This window comes from Erithacus rubecula (assembly GCF_903797595.1).
Source record: "Erithacus rubecula genome assembly, chromosome: 3".
NCBI lineage: Eukaryota > Metazoa > Chordata > Aves > Passeriformes > Muscicapidae > Erithacus > Erithacus rubecula.
Window position 1 is genome coordinate 48,267,202 of NC_136689.1, and position 17,692 is coordinate 48,284,893.

Sequence of the window (17,692 nt, forward strand, 5' to 3'; positions counted from 1 at the left end):
TTTTTCTGACTCTCAAATACCCAGCAATCCATATTCAGAAGTTGCAGTTCAGCCTTGGAGGAAGAACTAAAAGCAACTCCTTTAACTGTGTTGCTTTTTATTTCCCTTTCACAAAAATCTCCAGTCGTGTAAGTGACCTGAAGTTGAAGCAAGTCTTCTACTGCAGTTTCTTCTCTTCAGACTTCTGTGACCAGGCAGAATTTAGTGCAGATAGAAATTGAGTTGAGCAAAGGCTGAGATTACTGCAAGTTCTGTTCATTTAAACTACCTTTTGTATTTCAAAGGATCCCAGAGATCTGTTTCATAGGATGTTGCTTGACAAAGGTATTTTCCTATGAGTTGTAGGTGGCAAAGTAAGGGGTTTTATTTGTCCTGGGTCCAAAGGATTTGAGGCTACCCTGTCTTGAGGCTAAGAAAACTGAACTTCATAGCCATGCTGCTGGCCTTCTTATCTGCTGGCACCTGCTGAATTATACCTCAGATTGCTGTGTGCTTGGCTGTTCATTATATGCGTCATGGAGATGGTTCTTACTGAAGAAATGGGTAATTCCACCACTGCCCAGATATGCTGCTTGATGAAAGGACCTGTCTGATACAAAAAAAAAAGTAATTTCTCATGGTTTTGGGCATTTTCCATTTAATGTAGATAATGTACTTTGGTGGCACTGCAAGTTCAACATCATTGTCCAGGAACACAGGTGAAACAGGTGAGCAATAGCAGTGTCCTGTTCAGCCTGGAATTCTGTCTCCTTGTGATTGTGCTAGACATTTTCCTATTGGCAGTTGCAATGGGAAGGCTTGTAGAACTTGTGGATTTGCTGGCAGGTGTGATCAAGCCTACTAAAGACAGCTTTCCAAAAATGTACCAAATCAGGTAGCCGCAGTAGTTTACTGCCCTGGGAGTGAAGAATCCAGCAGGCTGTTTTTCCTCTCACTTTTCTGCTTGGAGATATTCAGACACTGAACTTCTTGTTAGTGATGAATGAGTAGTCATAGGTCTTTGACTTAATGGGACAGTGCTTTGTTTGGCATATTTCTTATTCCACAGTGAAAGTTAGACCTTAGCAAGCACATAGCTGATCTACTTACTCCTGATGCGTTTGCTCTCAGCTCTTCAGGTGATAGAGCCTCTGGAAATAACCCTTTGCTCAAAAGCCTTCTTACTGAGGATGTGCACTCTGTGTTCTGCCCTTGCATGAATGGAAATTCAGGGGCTTTTCCTTGGCACTATGGCACAAGCAGCTTTTTAATCGCAAGGGACACCATAATTTAGAGTAGAAAAGGACCTGAGTATGTCAGCCAAATGAGCTATATTTCCGTCCCTGTGCTATTCAAGATCTCTTACAGGTCTTTGGCAAGTTCTCTTGCAAATGTGAAAGCCCTGTTCCAAGTACTCTAGGGAATTGCCTGCTTGTATACCATTTGGAAGCTTTATGTAATCTAAGTGTTAGTAGGAAACCTCAGGCTACCTCAGCAGGAACTCTGGCAACCTCTCTTTTCCTAAAATGTCAGTTTAGGTCAGTAGTCTTTAAAATTGATTAAATGTAAAAATGGTGATTGTTCAAAAGAGCCATATGGCTTTTTGAAGAAATGCTTTCTGATGAAATACAATCATGACAGAAGTTTGTGTTAACTTTTTTTTATATTTTTTTATGTAAACTTATGTGGGACTGTTCTTAATGTTATAAGTTGAAACAAGGGGAACTTCGTACTTCTTGCAATGTTTTCATCAGGAAGATAACTGCATGGTGTATTTTAATCTATAGTTCGTTGGGTTTTTTAAAATCTTTAGTACATTGATGGGATGCCAATATTATGAATTGGTTATTGTTTGACACTGACAGCACTGTTACACTTTTTGAAATGTGTGTGTTGAAATCAAATAGCTGGAAAACCTGGTTGGACCAGGTGAACAGTTTGGCAATAGAAGGCTGTGGGAACTATAGTAACAATATACATGAAGGAACTGTAGGAAGCTGTTCCCAGCTTTAGGAAATTTTAAATTATGTTTTCATAGCTGTCATTATGCTTTTTTCCCCTTCTCAGTAGCAAACATACAGCTCTTTGTTGAAAAATATTAAAATGGTGCTTATTTGCTGGTTTTACCTCGATTTCCTAGCAGAAGACCTTTTGGAGGCTTTAGTGGGAAAAAATCTAAATTAAAAGGCTCTGCATAAAACAAATGTGAGACTGAAAAATAAGCGAAATCTCAGCCAGTTGAAGTTAATTTTATTAAAACTGCGTGCTGTAGTTAAGAAACATTTGTGTTAAAAGGGCTTCAGTAATTGTGGAACTGTAAATATACACTGTTAGTGAATGGACTTGATACCAGTTAGACTCATGCTCCCAGTATTGATTGTCTCCGGACTCAAGAGAATTTTGTGCTCACTTGTACAAAAAAACCAAAAAAGAATTCATAATAAGCAATACCCACAGGGACTTTTTTTGATAATTTTGAATTCTGCAGAAAATAAGTTCAAGAATATTTCCTCTGTTATTCTTGTTAGCCCTCCTTAAGTGATTTCCAAAGTGCTGTATTTGTTCTGTAAAATAAACTAGGATTTTTTAGTATTCATTGTTCTACCCTGGCCCTTTGTATGACAAAGCTGCTCTGAGGTAATGTTAGTCAGCAAAGCACCCCTGACATTCTGTGGCACTTTGTTTCCTTTTTGATTTCCTGGTGGGGAAGAAATTCAAGGATTTTTCTTTAACATCCGGCTAAAAAGTCTTTTTGTCATTCTGAGTAGCCTTAGAGATTAGCCTTGGGTATCAGTCTGAGTCAGAGAATTTGCTACAGAATGCCTGTACAGAATGCTTCCTTTTCCCCACAGTTAATGTCAATTAACTTCCATCCTAAGAGGTCCTTGCCCATGGCATTGCTGGGTTGCAATCCTGCGGTCATGAACTGCTGTTTTAACCTAATCCAGAGTTCAGGGAGGTAGGAGGATTTTCAACTTCCCTTGTCCTCTGAGAATGATTGAATTTTGTTGTTGCTTATTCCCCTGAATGGCACTTGAAGTTAGGGTTCCCTTTCATGTGATTGTTTCTCCTTGGACTGTTATAAATGGTTGTGCAGTCTCTGGGGTTTCTATTCCTTTAGCAAGTATCTTTCTTTGCAGCTCTCTTCAGAAGGGAGATTGAAAAATCCACCTTAATAAGGAATCTGAATGAAAACAAACATGGTGAATTATGAAAATATATATATATATATATATGTATGTGTACACACCTCTACATAAATCTTCAGAAAATGTGTATGTGTCCATAACACTGTTGATTAGTCTCTCTGTTTTCTGTGTGTCGCCCAAGTTGATAGTCATGCTACCCTGTTTTTCACTTAATTTCTAGAAGTTTCAGTTAGATTGTAGTATTCCTTCTTGTTGGTATAAGTATGATTTTATATCAGAGAGTCTTTTCTCAAAAGGCTCATAGTCTGGAAGTTAAACAGGGAGGTAATACCAGTGGAGCTTGAATGAAGAGGTCTGGAGATAAAAGCACAGTGCAAGATGTAGCCCAACCTGTTTGTGAACATCTACCTAGGGTTCTGGTCCCAGACTTCTTACTGGCAATCATGGTTGTACCAGACAATGATGAGAATTAGGATGACAGCCTAGCTCTTGTTCAGCTGCTGATACTGAGTACTGAGTATTTCAAGCAATAGGAAGGGGAAGCAATTTGTTTATATTTTCATGCGAGTTAATCTAGAAGAAAAAAAAGGAAAGAAAGCGGAGGAAGATGGGCTAAAATCAGCTGACCCTGCCTTTTGGAGTCATTATGGATTGTGTCTGAGTAAGTAAAGATGACCATTCCGAAATGTTCCTGCATTGCTGCTTTGCAGAGTAGCAGGTGTGACTCCTCTTTGTGGGTGGTGTGTTGGTGTGTGGGAGGAGAGTCTGAAGAAAGTTGTTTCATTTCTTTTGACAATGGTATATGCTTTCAAACAGAGAAGTTATTTTTGTAATATAGGTATTTGCACATGTTGGAAATAGTTTTTTGGAACATATACATTGAATGTTTTTTAAAATATAAGAGAAAAAACACATTAAAGTCAAGTTACTTTGACCTTCTAACTTGCTCTAGTGAACTTTTAGAAGTAAAAGATAAAAATGTATTATCTAGAACATGTAGAAGTGGTAATTGTATTATTTGTGGTGACAGGTGGTGTGAATTGTTGTTAATAAAGTGTCTGTTTAAATTATTCCAGAATGGAATACACAAATGGGTACTGACAAAAGTAATGAAAATTCTGTATTACTGTAACTATTACATCACAGTATCTCAAATCCTATTCTGTTTTGACATCAGAATTACGGATGATACAAATCAATTGTGCGCATTTCTGCTTGTTCTCAGTAATTTCTGTGATGTAAAATAATTAATGCAATTTTCACCATTCAAACATAAAACTAGGATCAAGTTAAAGTAAAATCTAAGTAGGTTATTAGGAAGTTATATTGTAAACTGAAAATAAGACTAATGCTATCATGTTAAAAAAAATAGCATAACTTCAAAACTGACCTGTTGAACAAATGGACCAGGGTCACAAATGTATGTCCTTTTAATAATTGATGAAAATGGAGTGCCAAGGGAGAAAAGAAAACCATGAGTGCTTTGAAGGATTACCATGGGAGCATGAACATTGTGAATGAGTTGAAAGATGACTGCATGAGCTTCCAGTTGAGTAGAAACCAACATTAATCAATTTGAGATAAGCCTAAAAAGTCAGGCATCATCTTCTCATGTGCTCCTCCACATCCAGGCTTTGGTCTTACCTAATGTATGCTGTCCTAACTGTACTAAGTATAACACTGTTGTTTTCCTTGTTTTGCAGTTTTCTTATTTACTGTGTGCTTGGTAAATGTTTATTAATTGAATTGATCTCTACAGCATGTCTGTGAAGAGCTAGTATTATTAATCTTTTATACCTGTGAAACTGTGTAGAGGAATTGAGGCTAAACTTGTTGAAACTATGCATTCTGTGTTAAGAATCAGCTTCAGATGTTACTGACTAAATTTCTTGGAGCATTCAATCCATAATTTCAGAGGAATTTATATGCTCAAGAGCAGCTTCAAATTTTGCAGTATGCATGCTGGTGCTGTCATCTTCATTCCACTTAAGAGTTATATTGTGCTTTCTCTTAGTACAGGAGTCCTGTATTTGTATCTGATTAACATGTCACACCTCGAGGCTTGAGATGTGCTGTCCTAATGGTTGTAAACCTGGCACCACTCTCTTCCTTGTGAGTGCAGCTCACTCCTAATTTCTGCTTGTCCCTCCTGCTCCTGTTCTCTCATGGGGTGTATTATTGTTTTGAGAGCTCTGCTTAGTGTCTCAGCCCTCAGAGACAGCACATGTACTTGTTGGGTGGGAACTTCTGTTCATGAGCAATGTCTCTGGCATGTAGCAGGAATGTTTTAATGGAACAGGCGCAGTACAGGTGAGGTGTCTTGGGAAGTTCTGTGCATGTGTCTGCCAAATTTCTAACATGGGCAGATAAAGTAAGGAGTACAAGGTATTGTGAAGGTATTTTAAGATATTGTGCTGTTTTGTTCAGTTTATGCTGCTGTTTCAGTTTGAATGACTTTTTGGGTGCCTCAGGGATGATGACTTTTGGCATTGGAGGAAGTGGGGTGGACAAGTCAGTTCAGAGTGAATGTCAGTCACTGGAGCTGAACGTGACAGAATTCATCTGTCAGTTTGCTCAAAGTGGGCTTTCTAGTGAATGTTTTTCTACTCTGCTTAGTCAATTGAATTGTTTTCTAAGCTGGTTAAAAACAACAGGAAAGCTTTGCCAGTCCAGATGCTAGGAGGGGAGAGGGGAAGGGTTGTTTGGGTTTAGTGTTTTATCTGATGATTTAAAAACACATTTCTGAAATTTATTTCAAACACTGGTGGCTTGTGTTGGAACAACTAAACGGGTTTTCTCATACTAATTGTCGGCCTGCATGTCTTTGTCAAAGGTAGTTTCAGCTTCAGTCAGAAGCATTTTAGACTGACTAACTGAATCGTGAACTACAGTGGCCTGTGAGATTTGTACAGATTCCTTTTGCTGCTGTTCTCTCACTCTCCTGTTTCCCTATATCCAGGTAAAAACAAACATAAGACAAATAAGCTGCGCAACCCAATAAGTTAATCTCTCAAGTTTATAATAACAGAGAAGTTTTGGAGAATAGGGAGTTACTTGTTTGCAGATGCAGTTGTGTCCAGGAAGTGGACACAAGGCAGCTGAAATTCAGTTGACAAAAACATTTATCTAAGCTAGGATCTCTGCCTCTCTTCGTGGTTTGGTCTTCCCTCAAGTTTTGTTGGGAGAGTTACGGCAATTAGCAACATAATCTGTTTCTTAGCTTGTGTAGCAAAGCCAGTAAGTGATGCTAACTAACACTACAATTTACTTAAACTAGCATAATTTTATGTAAGTTGGTCTAATTGTATCCATTCTGTAGGATTTATCGCTTTAACTATCTGAACTGTGGTTCTTGTTTTTTAAAAAAAAGTCTAATGTTGATCAAAGTGGTTTTTATTTGAGCTACTGCTGCTTCTTTGTTGCCCTCAAAGGTTTTCCTAACTTAAACAGGCAAGCTGAAAGCATCTTTACTGGCTCTGAGTCACCTAATGATGAAAGAACACCTTTGTGCTTCGTACAGATACTTGAGACTGAAGAATACTTATTTGCTTGTTTTATGGGAGGTTTTTAATCAAGTTTGTCAGTTGAGGTTCACAGATCAGATTTTCAAACATGAGAATGTTAGAATCTGTTAATGCATCAAGGTCTCTGTGCGGTAGATCAAATAGCTTTAGTTAACTCAGTAGTTTAAAACCTGAAGGGAATTTTCAAAACTTCTCGGTCTCCAGACAGTTTTCTGAACATTTGGTTCCTATTTTACAGAAGCAGACTTATGAAAAGTATGTATGAAACGATGCTATTCTAGACTATTTTAGTAATTTTATGGTACCTGGAAAGATAATGAGACTCTTCACTGAGCTACTGAGATTGAAATCGGTCTGTAGAAGAGGGCATTATCAGTGTCATTATCTTGAAAGTCACCCTTGCCATCTCAGAGGTGATAATTCAGATCATGAAGCACTGGAAATTTCCTTCCCCAGCCCCCAACAAGATACCACTTTAAAAGTAAACAATAGGGCCTGACCCAAGGACAAACAATTAGATTGTGCGAAGACAGAGCTGCAGAAGATTCAGGAAAAATCCCAGTTACCGAGATCAACAGACAGCCGAATGTACATTTGAAGAAAGAATTAAATTCAACCTTTAAAACATTTGCCCCCTATGGCTGGGAGTAGAATGTGGTTATATGGCAAGTGCCATGCTGAAGAAACAATTAGGTTTTGTGTCTGTCATGTCGTGTCTTTGACATATGGTTGTGGTCTTTTATTTTAGAGCCTGTCTTTGTGCGTTGGTTTGTTTGTTTGTTTGATATCAGCCCTTTCCTTAGATCCCCTCTACTCAGTGTCTTGTGAGACAGGCTTTCCATTTCGCCATGTAGCTTCAGCAGTTGTCCTTCCTTGAGTTAATTTTAAATATTGCTCTATTCCCCTTAGCCTATACTTAGACTTTCAGCAGCTGTATATTTTTAAGCTGACTGGGCTAATTTCCTTCCCTGTCTTCTGTAGCTCAATTGTATCCTGAGTCAGCCACTGGATTGTACTGCCTTAGTGTTTGTATGGCTCTGTAATGAGGCAGACTAGGGAACTTGCTCAGTGAAACTATTCATCTTGGCCAGTTTATTTTATTCTCGGTTTAGCCCCTCCCTTTTGTGACTTAGTGCTCAGCTGTACCAGTTGTAGAATGAGAGAGGTCAGTAGGAGTGAGTGGGAGTTGCCAGTTAACCTATTATATGAAAAGCTGAGTAAGTACTTGAGCTTATCCTGATCATTTATCCCACGCAGAGCTGAAGCTTCTGTCTGTTCCTAATTTACAGCTGATTGTTTATTAACCTACAAAGCCAAAAGGGTAACAGTAGTTTTTTCTTCCAGTCCAGAATGATCTGCATTTTTTGCTTCAGTCTCTGATAGATAAGAGGCGAAGCTTTGAACTAGCAGAAACAAAGGTGTGTAACATTTTGTTGTCATTCAGAAAAAACAAATTGCATACCACACCATTTTATTCTAGATATGTTCTTAAGTAAGATAGTTACTCCTGCAGTTAGATATTTCTGAGTGATAAAAGACATGTGAGAAACAGTATCCCTTTCAGCATTGCCAAACATTAAATTGTGATGTTGTATCAGAAAACGGGTAAACTTTTTTTAGGGAACCATTTTCAAAAAACAATTTAGGAACAAAAACTGAAACAAAGTTTTAGAATATTTGTTACTTCTAAGTTTCTATACCAGCTTTGAAATTCCTTTTTTTCACAGGAAAATTTTTTGTTGTGGATTTGCTAAAGTAGGAAAAAAATTAATTTGACTGGTAAAGGTCTCCTACCAAATACAAATTGAGCAAATGTTTTTGTATTTTTACGCCAGCATTTTTGTAGTTTATATAAGAGTTAACAGTTGAATAAACAGTTCTCTGTTTCAAAAAGGAAGTACAAGTCCCAAATCACATTCAGCATCTTTCTTTTCCCATATAGTGTTGTCCCATTGTTTTGTCATCTCATGATGTACAGATGTGTAGATAATACTGGGCAGAGCATCAAGGCAGTAGAGCAAGTGAGCATTCCAAAGTTGTGATATATTGGGAGTATTTCAAGTGTTTCAGTCTGAAGAGGGGAAGAACTCAACCCCAGGAATTAACTCCTGGGTGAAAAAGTTGGTTTCACAAAAGGCTGCTGGGTCATTCTCTTGCTTACATACCCTTACAAGACCCTTACATACCTTACAAGACCCTTTCTGGTCTTGAGTTATTCTCAGTGCTGAACTCAGCCTTATGACTGGAATAAGCCTTCTTCCAAAAGAAGACTCCTAGGGCCTAGCAAAATGTTAGAAACCTTTGAATTTAACACATGAAAGTGTCGTCTCTATTAGCCGGAAGTCTGCAGGAAGTGAGGAATTTTTAATTTTTATAGCCTCAATTTCCAGACTCATTGAACTTGAGTTTAAAAAACAAAGCAAACTTGAAGGCATACACAAAAGAGAAACCTATCAAAACACCCCCACAACTCAACTGTAAAATTGAGAGGGGCTTCACTGCCATGATATGCTTCCATATCAAGTCTGTCTGTCATGTTTGATATATTCTCACCAGCTTCCTGAAATGGAACTGAGACTTCCAGGGTGCTGTATGTTTCTGACTAGAAGGCTTGAAGGATAGGAATAAGCAAAAGTTATGAATGAAAACTAGCAAACAATGTAGATAAATTTTTTGTATCTTTCTTCTTCTGAATGAGAGAATTTTTTCTTCTGTGTCTCAGCTGAAAAAAGCTCAGTTGGATTCAAGTCCAAAGACAAGGTAATGTAATTATGCAGTTGATGAGGGTCTGGATATTAGCTGTGTGCTGAGCACTAAAAGATGTTAAAAATGCAGTGGGGTTAAAGCCCCCTAGAATGGTTTATAGAGTTCTTGCCTTTAGGAATGCAGTAGCTGAACTTGTCCATATTTGGTCAGAGGACTGTGTATTCCATGGGGAGCCTTGAACATGCACTTTTCAGCCGAAGGAATACTAGAGAGACGTACAAGAAATTTGTAATCACAAGCTTGGTCTGAGAAGGTAAGTAACAACAGCAAGAAGAGAGCTTATATGTGTGTTCTATCAGATATATCAGTTTGGGGGCTGGAGGCAGCACTGTTTGTACTGAGAGTTTAGTAAAGCTCTGGTGTTGCTTTTGTGGAGGAAAGTCAAGCCTTACAAAAGCATGAGAGATAATTTGAAGGCATCTGCATGTGTATGACTGTTAGGTATCTTGTTATCTCAGTAAAATACTTTCTCCCTAATTGGGAAACAGCAGGTGGAGTCCTGTCTTTTTTGATTGTATCTACATAAACAGTGGCTTGATAAACAGAATTGGTGAAAATACCTACAGAGAAATTGGAAAGGGAAAAATTGAACAGGATTTTTCCTCTTCAGGCAATGTGGACTTCTGATTGCTATACAATATGAAGAGGAATTACTTCATACTTTGCTCTATTATGCATATGTAATCATACAGTTGAGGAAAAATATCAGTGAAATATAAATGAAGTGTGGTTTATAGATAACTTTGAGTCATATAATATTTTTTGTCAGTCAACAGGGTAATGAAACAACTTTTGAAGAGTATTAATTTGAAACAAAATTGGTTTGTAGATGTGAACTAGTTGTTGAAAGTCAGGAAGATGGAAAGTTTTGTGTCAAATGGAGTTTAAAGGTAGTCTGTCCCTCCTCTTTCTCTTTTGAAGTAAAAAACTGTTACTCCTTGGATAAAGATTTTCCCTTACTGCTTCCCTTACTCCAGGGTGTCCTACTAGACGGTGTTTAGGTGCTAGAAATATCTGTCATGTAACGTATGCTGTTTCCTAATTTTAAACGTGATACTTTGGGGCAGGCTGAGGGTGACAGCTTCTACTTACTTAGCGAAGGCAACTTCATCTCCTTTTAATCTTTTTCTTTATGGTATACAGCAGTGAACTAGAAATACTTGAAATCCAAACATTTTTTGTATATTTTTGTGTTCATGGCCTGTATATGTCAATTTGTAATGTTTCTGTAGTTTATTCCTTAGGAAAAAAATATTAGTAAGTAAAGGATGGGAATGCAAAGTACTTTTTCCCTTGGTTAACATAGGTGTGTGTGTATTTATGTAACTAAATAATAGTACAGAATTTTTATAACCTTACTTTTCTATTTACTTTTCCAGAATAGGTATTGTGTATTGACTTGGATTGTTTTGTTTCTTTGAGGCTTTCTTAAATGTTGGAGTATTTGTAGCTAAACACATGTTTACTTAGATGTTCTGAGCATCTAAGTAGCTGTTTGTACCACCTACTTGGTGTCCCTCAGCCAAATTACTTCTTTCAAGGTTTCTTTCCTCAAAATTTTGCTCTGACGAGGGTGTTCTGAAGAGCTGTACAAGTTTATGTGGTAAAAAGGTGTTCTGGGTGTAAATGGATCTTTTCCTGTTCATTTTTTTTTTGCTGGTCAAATACTCATGAACTTTATGGAAGGGTTTGTTCCATCTACTCTCTGAAACGAGAAGAAATAGGTGGTTATAATTTCTTCTTTCTCTACTGGCTGCCATTGGCAGTTGTGACAGATGGTGTTTGAGATACACATGTTGAAATGTGTTGTGTACAGCATATCTTTACAGAATCCTTGAGCTAAGGCACTCAAAATCTATTAGTTGTTCCTATATCATACTGCAGGTACTGTGTCCAGATTCTGTGGTTTTATACTAATGAGCCACAAAGGCATGTGAGAAGTCTTGTTCTGCACAGCAGTGTTGAGCTTTAGTAAGATAGCCACCAAATTTGTGGTAGTAGTGCACCCTTGTACTTCCAAACATGTATGCAAACACAGCAAACATAATTTCCTTGGCTATAATTAAGAGATCAGGGACTGTAAACCACGATTCTTAGAGTGCAGCCACCAAAAATTTGATTCATCAAGAATTCCAAGCTTTTTGTGCTGGTTGACCATTTAGCCTCTTAAATGCTTTTTCTTTATGGCTTTTTTTTTTCCTAGTTAGTAAAATACATGTCCGCTCTGTGTGATGCCTCCATTTCAGTTTTATTCTGTTAAGGAGGACATTCTGCCATCTACCCTGTTGATCTCACCCTGAAAGAGGTACTTTTCCCAAGTGCTCACTTAGTCTGGCAGATTGTTTTTCCTTTCAATAAGGAAATGTTCAACTGGTCTGTTTCTCTGCATATGGTAAATTTGTTTTGTCATCTTACCTTTCTGATGCAATTATTGAAGACACTTAAGCTTCACCTTGTGCTTGGATTTCTAGACTTGTAGCATAGCCTGGACTTGATGACCTTGTTCTTTGATTTGATAGCAAACTTGAGCTCATTTCTGTATAAAAGGGGGCTTTTCTTGATAACCTGAGTTTTTACAGGAAAGCAAAATCCAGACATTGTTTTTGAATGGTTTTCTTGCTTAAAATTGCCTTAGCTTCTACCCAAGATTTTAATGGAATTGGCAACATATATTGTTGTGAAACCAGCAGGTGGTTACTTGTCAGTATTCTTCCCTCGTCCTTCTACTGGGCTGTCATGTGATAATAGTTTCATCGTTAGTGGTCTGAAAACAAGATCACCAAAGTTCAGATTTTGTTCAAGTACAAATTCTTCTCATGTCTTTTGTTTTGTTGTTGAAGTTCTTGTAACCTTAAGACTAAGAAATGTATGTCACACTTGTTAGCTCCATGTGAGAATACTGGAAAAGACAAAAATCAACCCCCAGACTTTCAAGGCTAATTACTTAAGGCATATATGTTAAGATGAAAATTCATCTGAAGAATTCCATTCAGAGCTCTTGCTCTTGCTCTGGTAAATAATTTGAAATTCGGAGCTTTATTTTAGAACATTGTTATTGTCAGTGTGCTGGTCTTAGAATTGAATGCAAACAGCTGCTAGAGAACTTTATATGAAACATGTTTCCAATTACACACAAAAATAAAAATTATAACACCATTAAATTTGTCAAATTGGAAATTACTTGGAATTGTTCATTTTGGGTTAAAAAAAGGGTTTTTTCTTATGCAGTTAGAGTTCAAGATCTACACGATGTACAATTCTACACAAAAATGCTGCATTTTTGTAAAATATATTAAATGTTTGAAATTGGGTATGGTGGAAGACGATTGTAAGAGATTTAAAACACTGATGTATGTTACATCCTGTTTAACAGTATTTTGTGTTTATTTAGGTTCCCTTAAAGAAGGAGGAGCTGGAGCTGTGGATGAGGATGATTTTATTAAGGCATTTACAGATGTTCCTACTGTACAGGTAAGGTGCTCTGTGTATTCATTTTTGTCTTCAGAAATATATTATTTGCAATAACGTGTTAAGCTGCTTCTAAAATTTCTGTAATTTTATAGTGTTCTAACCAAGCATCATTATTACGTTTCTCTCTTTCTGACCTTAGAATCTCCATGGAAAGCTCATTATATTTTCCCAGTAGTTACCAAAAAAAGTTCCGCTTTTTCTTTACTGTTGTACTAATTATTACCAAATTGTGTATTGGCTAAAATGCCTTACTGCTTTTCTCAAATTTTTTCAGGGAGCTAGTGAAAATAGTTGGAAGTTTTATTAAGAAAAAGATTAATGTGAGGTTTGGAAAGTTTAGGGCTGCAATTTCAAAGCATAATCAAGTAATAATAATATAGGCAAATAATTTGAACAGCAATAATTTTATTTTCCAATTTGCCTGAATTGTAATGTGTGTCTGGTATATGTAACCTTATTCTAGCAATACTTTAAAAAATTAAATCTAGTGCCTTATTTTCATGTTCATTTTAATGAACTTGTTGGATTCTGAGTTCTTAATTAAAAGATCAGATTTTAATTTCTATTCTTTTAGTGTGGGAATTGCATGTATTTGATATTTTCACACAGTTGAGTCATTTAATATGTGTACAGCTTATGAGGGCTATTTTGAATAAATTTTCCTTGGGCAATTGAGGTGTGGAACACAACCAAAAACGCAGTAAACCATGGTTCCCAAATGACAGAAGTGTTTTGTAAGACTCTCTTTTCTTAATATGTACTTTTGTTCTATTTTTATTTCCCAAACATAGTTACTTGTTAGATCTGCTTCTGCAGGCAGCAATGCTGTCTGCTTTCATGAAGGTGCACTCAAATCTCCATGATCCCTGTCACATCAAGGAAGTCTTTGTCTATCACTGTGTCTTGGTTTAATTTAGATTTTCCTGTTTTAATGTACTCAATTTCTCTTTGAGATTGGATTTAGGAGCATAAACAAGGCAGGCCTAAAACTTAAAAGGGTATCAAGAAGAAATTTATTAATAACACAGAAAAAAAAGAAATTCGGAATAAGATTTCCAGATCACTCCCCCCTCCCCCCCCCCGTTCCATATTTCTTAACAACAACAACAACAACATACAGAGACACTTCAGTCAGTTTTTCACTTAAATAATTATTTCAGTTGACTCTAAAGAGAGAAGTTCCTTCTTTTTTTGGCTATAGCATCTTTTCCAAGGGAAGAATTAAGTTCCCTCATGTGTCTTCACCTTCACAGTTTGCATCTGCCCAGGAAAATCTGCAAATCATGAAACTTCTCACATCTTCACAGTCATCCCAGAGCTGTGTTATGCGTCAAAATTATGGGGTATTACTTTTAAGGGCAAGCTGTTCAAAGGCAAAAAGTTCTCTTCATCTCTTTTTTCCACCAAATGTTTCTGTTCATCTTTCCATTCTCCAGAGCAGAGATCCCCATTCCCTTGGGGCAAAGGATCCTTTTCTCAAACACTTCAACCTCCCCATGTGTTTTCTCCATAACTTAAAGGAATTTTCAGTGTGTTCCAGTCCACTCCATAGCTTACAAAAAGGTTCTTTTCAGCCAATCTATTCATGGTGTCTCCTCAATCTCTTCCCATCTGGAAACTTGGTTCTTACTTCACTGACTCTAGCATCCTTCCTGCTTTATTCCTCTCATTCAAGGGAGGTCAGGAGATGACCAGTCTTATCCAAGCATGGGAAGGGTTAAAATTGCACACAGAAGGTGAAGGGTGCCATGCCAGGATTTTTCAGGCCATGCAGACTGCATGGGGGACGCTCAGCTGGAACAGAGCCCAGCTGCATTTCTCCCAAGCTGCATGGGCAGCTGGGGGGAACTAGGATCTTAGCAAAGGTTTCTCTTTCCCCTGGCCATCAGGGCCACTAGTTGAAAACAGGGGGCCCTCGGTGGCTCCCTCACCCCTGCCTGGCCAGGCCGCATGGGGAGGGGGCCAGGCTGGCTGGCCTTACCTCCAGTAGCCAGAAGTCAAAAGAGGAAGATTCATTTTTACCGATGTGCTTCATGGAATTCATTTCCCAGGCTGTCAAGTATTAAATCAGCTTTCCGATTGATCCCAGGAACTCACAGAGGAAGTTCTCAGAGAAAACATCTGTGTGTGTGTTTGTCTGTGCTCCTCCTCCTTGGGACTTTCATGCAAAACCAGCACACACTGTAACAGCTTTATGTATCTTTGCCTCTTCAGACTGTGTTAAGAATTCTTTGGAGGACAAGAACATGCAGCTCTTAATATTGTTTATCCCTGTTATGTTGAACACAGCCATATTCCACAGAACAGAGAATGTGATACTTGTATTTCAGTGCCTTAGTGTTCACAGTCCCATGTAGAGTTCTGTAATTACTCAGGCTGGTTGGTAACGCTGCAGGAACAAAAGTGGGGTGACCAAATGACATGGATCCACACGTTATTTTCTGTCTGGCTGCTGAGTGGTCTAGGAAGGTAGGTAATTCTCTAAACTGCAAGAGCATAAAGACATTTGTCTTTACTAATCTCCCTCAAGCTGAGGAGAGGAGACAGGACAGAAATGTGTAACTTACTCCAAAATCATCTATTTGTTTCATGGATGAGCATGCAAGAAAAAAAGCATTATTTTTTTTTAGTGTCCTTAGGAATAATGACTATCTGTCCAAGGAAGTCATTATTTCTAATTCCAACTTCATGCTTCTGGTTGTGGACAATCTCTGATCTTTCAGGAAAAAATACCGAAGGAGATTTCACATTCTGCAACTATGTTAATTACTAAGGAAGTGGAAAATTTCTCTGTTGGACTTGTGAAGAAAGAATGTTTATGACCTGTCGTTTACCAAATTAGCCTGAAAGCAAAGTGCAGCATGAGGAGAGAAAGTTGTTTGGATGTTTCTGGGCCCATTCCTGTATCTCTTTTGTTTTCATTACATTTATGGGTTTAAGTAGTGGCTTCAATGAAATTAGGAAAGTAAACTACATGGAAAAACAGATACCATTCTGGATCAAGATTAAGTGCATCTGAATTAATCAAATAAATGGAGGTTACTTACAGTACATGCCCATACATAACCATACAGTGGGTATGTTTTAAGTCATCCTTAAAAGTCTCCAAGGGTACATCTGACTTTCCAGTTAGCTGTTCATATGACTGCTCCTCATTTTTTAGGAATGTCATATTGTTTACTTGCAACCAGTTTTTAATCTCCATATTGAAAACACTTTCCATCTGTGTAGTTATTACTCTTTCTTGTGTTTGAGCTTTTGATTTTTCTGTCTTTGATGTTGCAGTTGCCTTTACTAAGGTGTGTGTATGTTGCCCTCTGATGGATAGCAACATTTTATGAAGATGATGGGTGATTTGTAGATGTAGTCTGATGGATCTGTGTGCCACAAAGTACTGTAGTGACAGAATTGTGCCTTCATATTCAAGATTGCAACCATAATGTTTTTACAACTTAAGCCTTCGATGAAATGAAAATTCTGTGTTCTGGTTATAAGGAGTAACTCCCATTAATAGCTAAAATTTGTTTGTTTAAAAACAAGTTCAGTTCCTTTTATAAAGTCTGATGTGGGAACTTGTGAGCAAAAAATGCATTATGTCATTGACTGAACATAATTTCATCTTGGCTTCCTGAAAGGATAATTAATTGAGGGCAGGGAGAAAAGAAATAATTAAAATATTGCCTTTTATTCCTGTGAAAATAAAGTAGGTATGTGCAACCTTGAAAACACATTTCAGTGGAATTATGGTTTTCATTTTATGACAACATAAAATCATACCATTTATTAAATTCTAGACCGCAATGCCAATTTGAATATTCCTCAGTCCAGTTCTATTTGTGCCAGGTAGTTAATGGAAAAATTTAATTCTTTGCCTAGAAATGCTAATAGGTTGGATGGACATTAACCCATTCAACAAGTTGTTTCTGTTTGTCTTGTTCCCAGTGGTAAGTGTACTCTACAATATGGTCTCTTAGGACACAGAGACTGACAGCAAAAAAGTTCTATTTTCAGAATTTGCTTAATGAAACAGCTTGAAAAGGTTTTTGTAACTTGATCGGGACTTCATACTGAGGTTTGCGTATGCATTTAACAGTTTGCAGTTAGATTCCATGCCACCAAAAGGCATCATCCTGTTCCCTTCTTGTTGCATTTCACCTCATTATGATAAGTTCACAGAGAAATACTGGGTTTCCTGAGAAATTTTTGTGTCTCCTCTTGTAGGATGAGGTTTTTGTACATTGAAGCTCCGAACTGAGTGGGACACAGGTCAGAGTGGGTTATGGTAAAAGGAGATCCTGAGGAAGTTGAATCATGTAGTGAATTCTGATGACATGAAGTGTCATTGTAATATAAAGCTGCATCTTGAGTTAATCAGTGATTAGTCCCTTACACTTTCAAAGAAAAATAAAATTACTCTTTCATAATGGAAAATCTTTTTGATAAAAAAGCTTACTGAGACACATGTAATTTTTTTTAAGAGTAAGTAACTTACAGAATTAGTGTTAGAATAAACTAGAGTTGTGTGACAACTATTAATAGGCTACCAGTATGCACAAATATATTAAATGCCAATAGAAAACTTTTGTTTGATTTTTTTGTGCAGTGGAGTAGAGAATCTGTTACACTTGGATCCAATTTTTTTCATTAAGTCATTTGCTCATTTTAAGTTAGTTATACATCAGATGTTTAGTGACTTCTAGTGAAGGAAACAGTAATTGTGAGGAATAGCTTTCTGAGTTTTATGGATGCAGTCATGTTTCCTGTATAGAACTGCAAAACTGCTTCCACAGTGTATCCTGGAAG

The 17,692-nt window shown here is 37.4% G+C and overlaps 1 protein-coding gene across 31 annotated transcripts in view; it reads left to right on the top strand.

The window, feature by feature from the left end:
- CLASP2 (cytoplasmic linker associated protein 2) overlaps nucleotides 1-17,692 on the top strand; it is a 151,963-nt gene that overhangs the window by 60,425 nt on the left and 73,846 nt on the right. For all 31 annotated transcript variants that reach the window (XM_079300172.1, XM_079300199.1, XM_079300183.1 and 28 more), the window contains one exon: nucleotides 12,810-12,889. In XM_079300172.1, coding sequence (XP_079156298.1) covers nucleotides 12,810-12,889 — 80 coding nt within the window. The remainder of the gene's footprint in view (nucleotides 1-12,809; nucleotides 12,890-17,692) is intronic.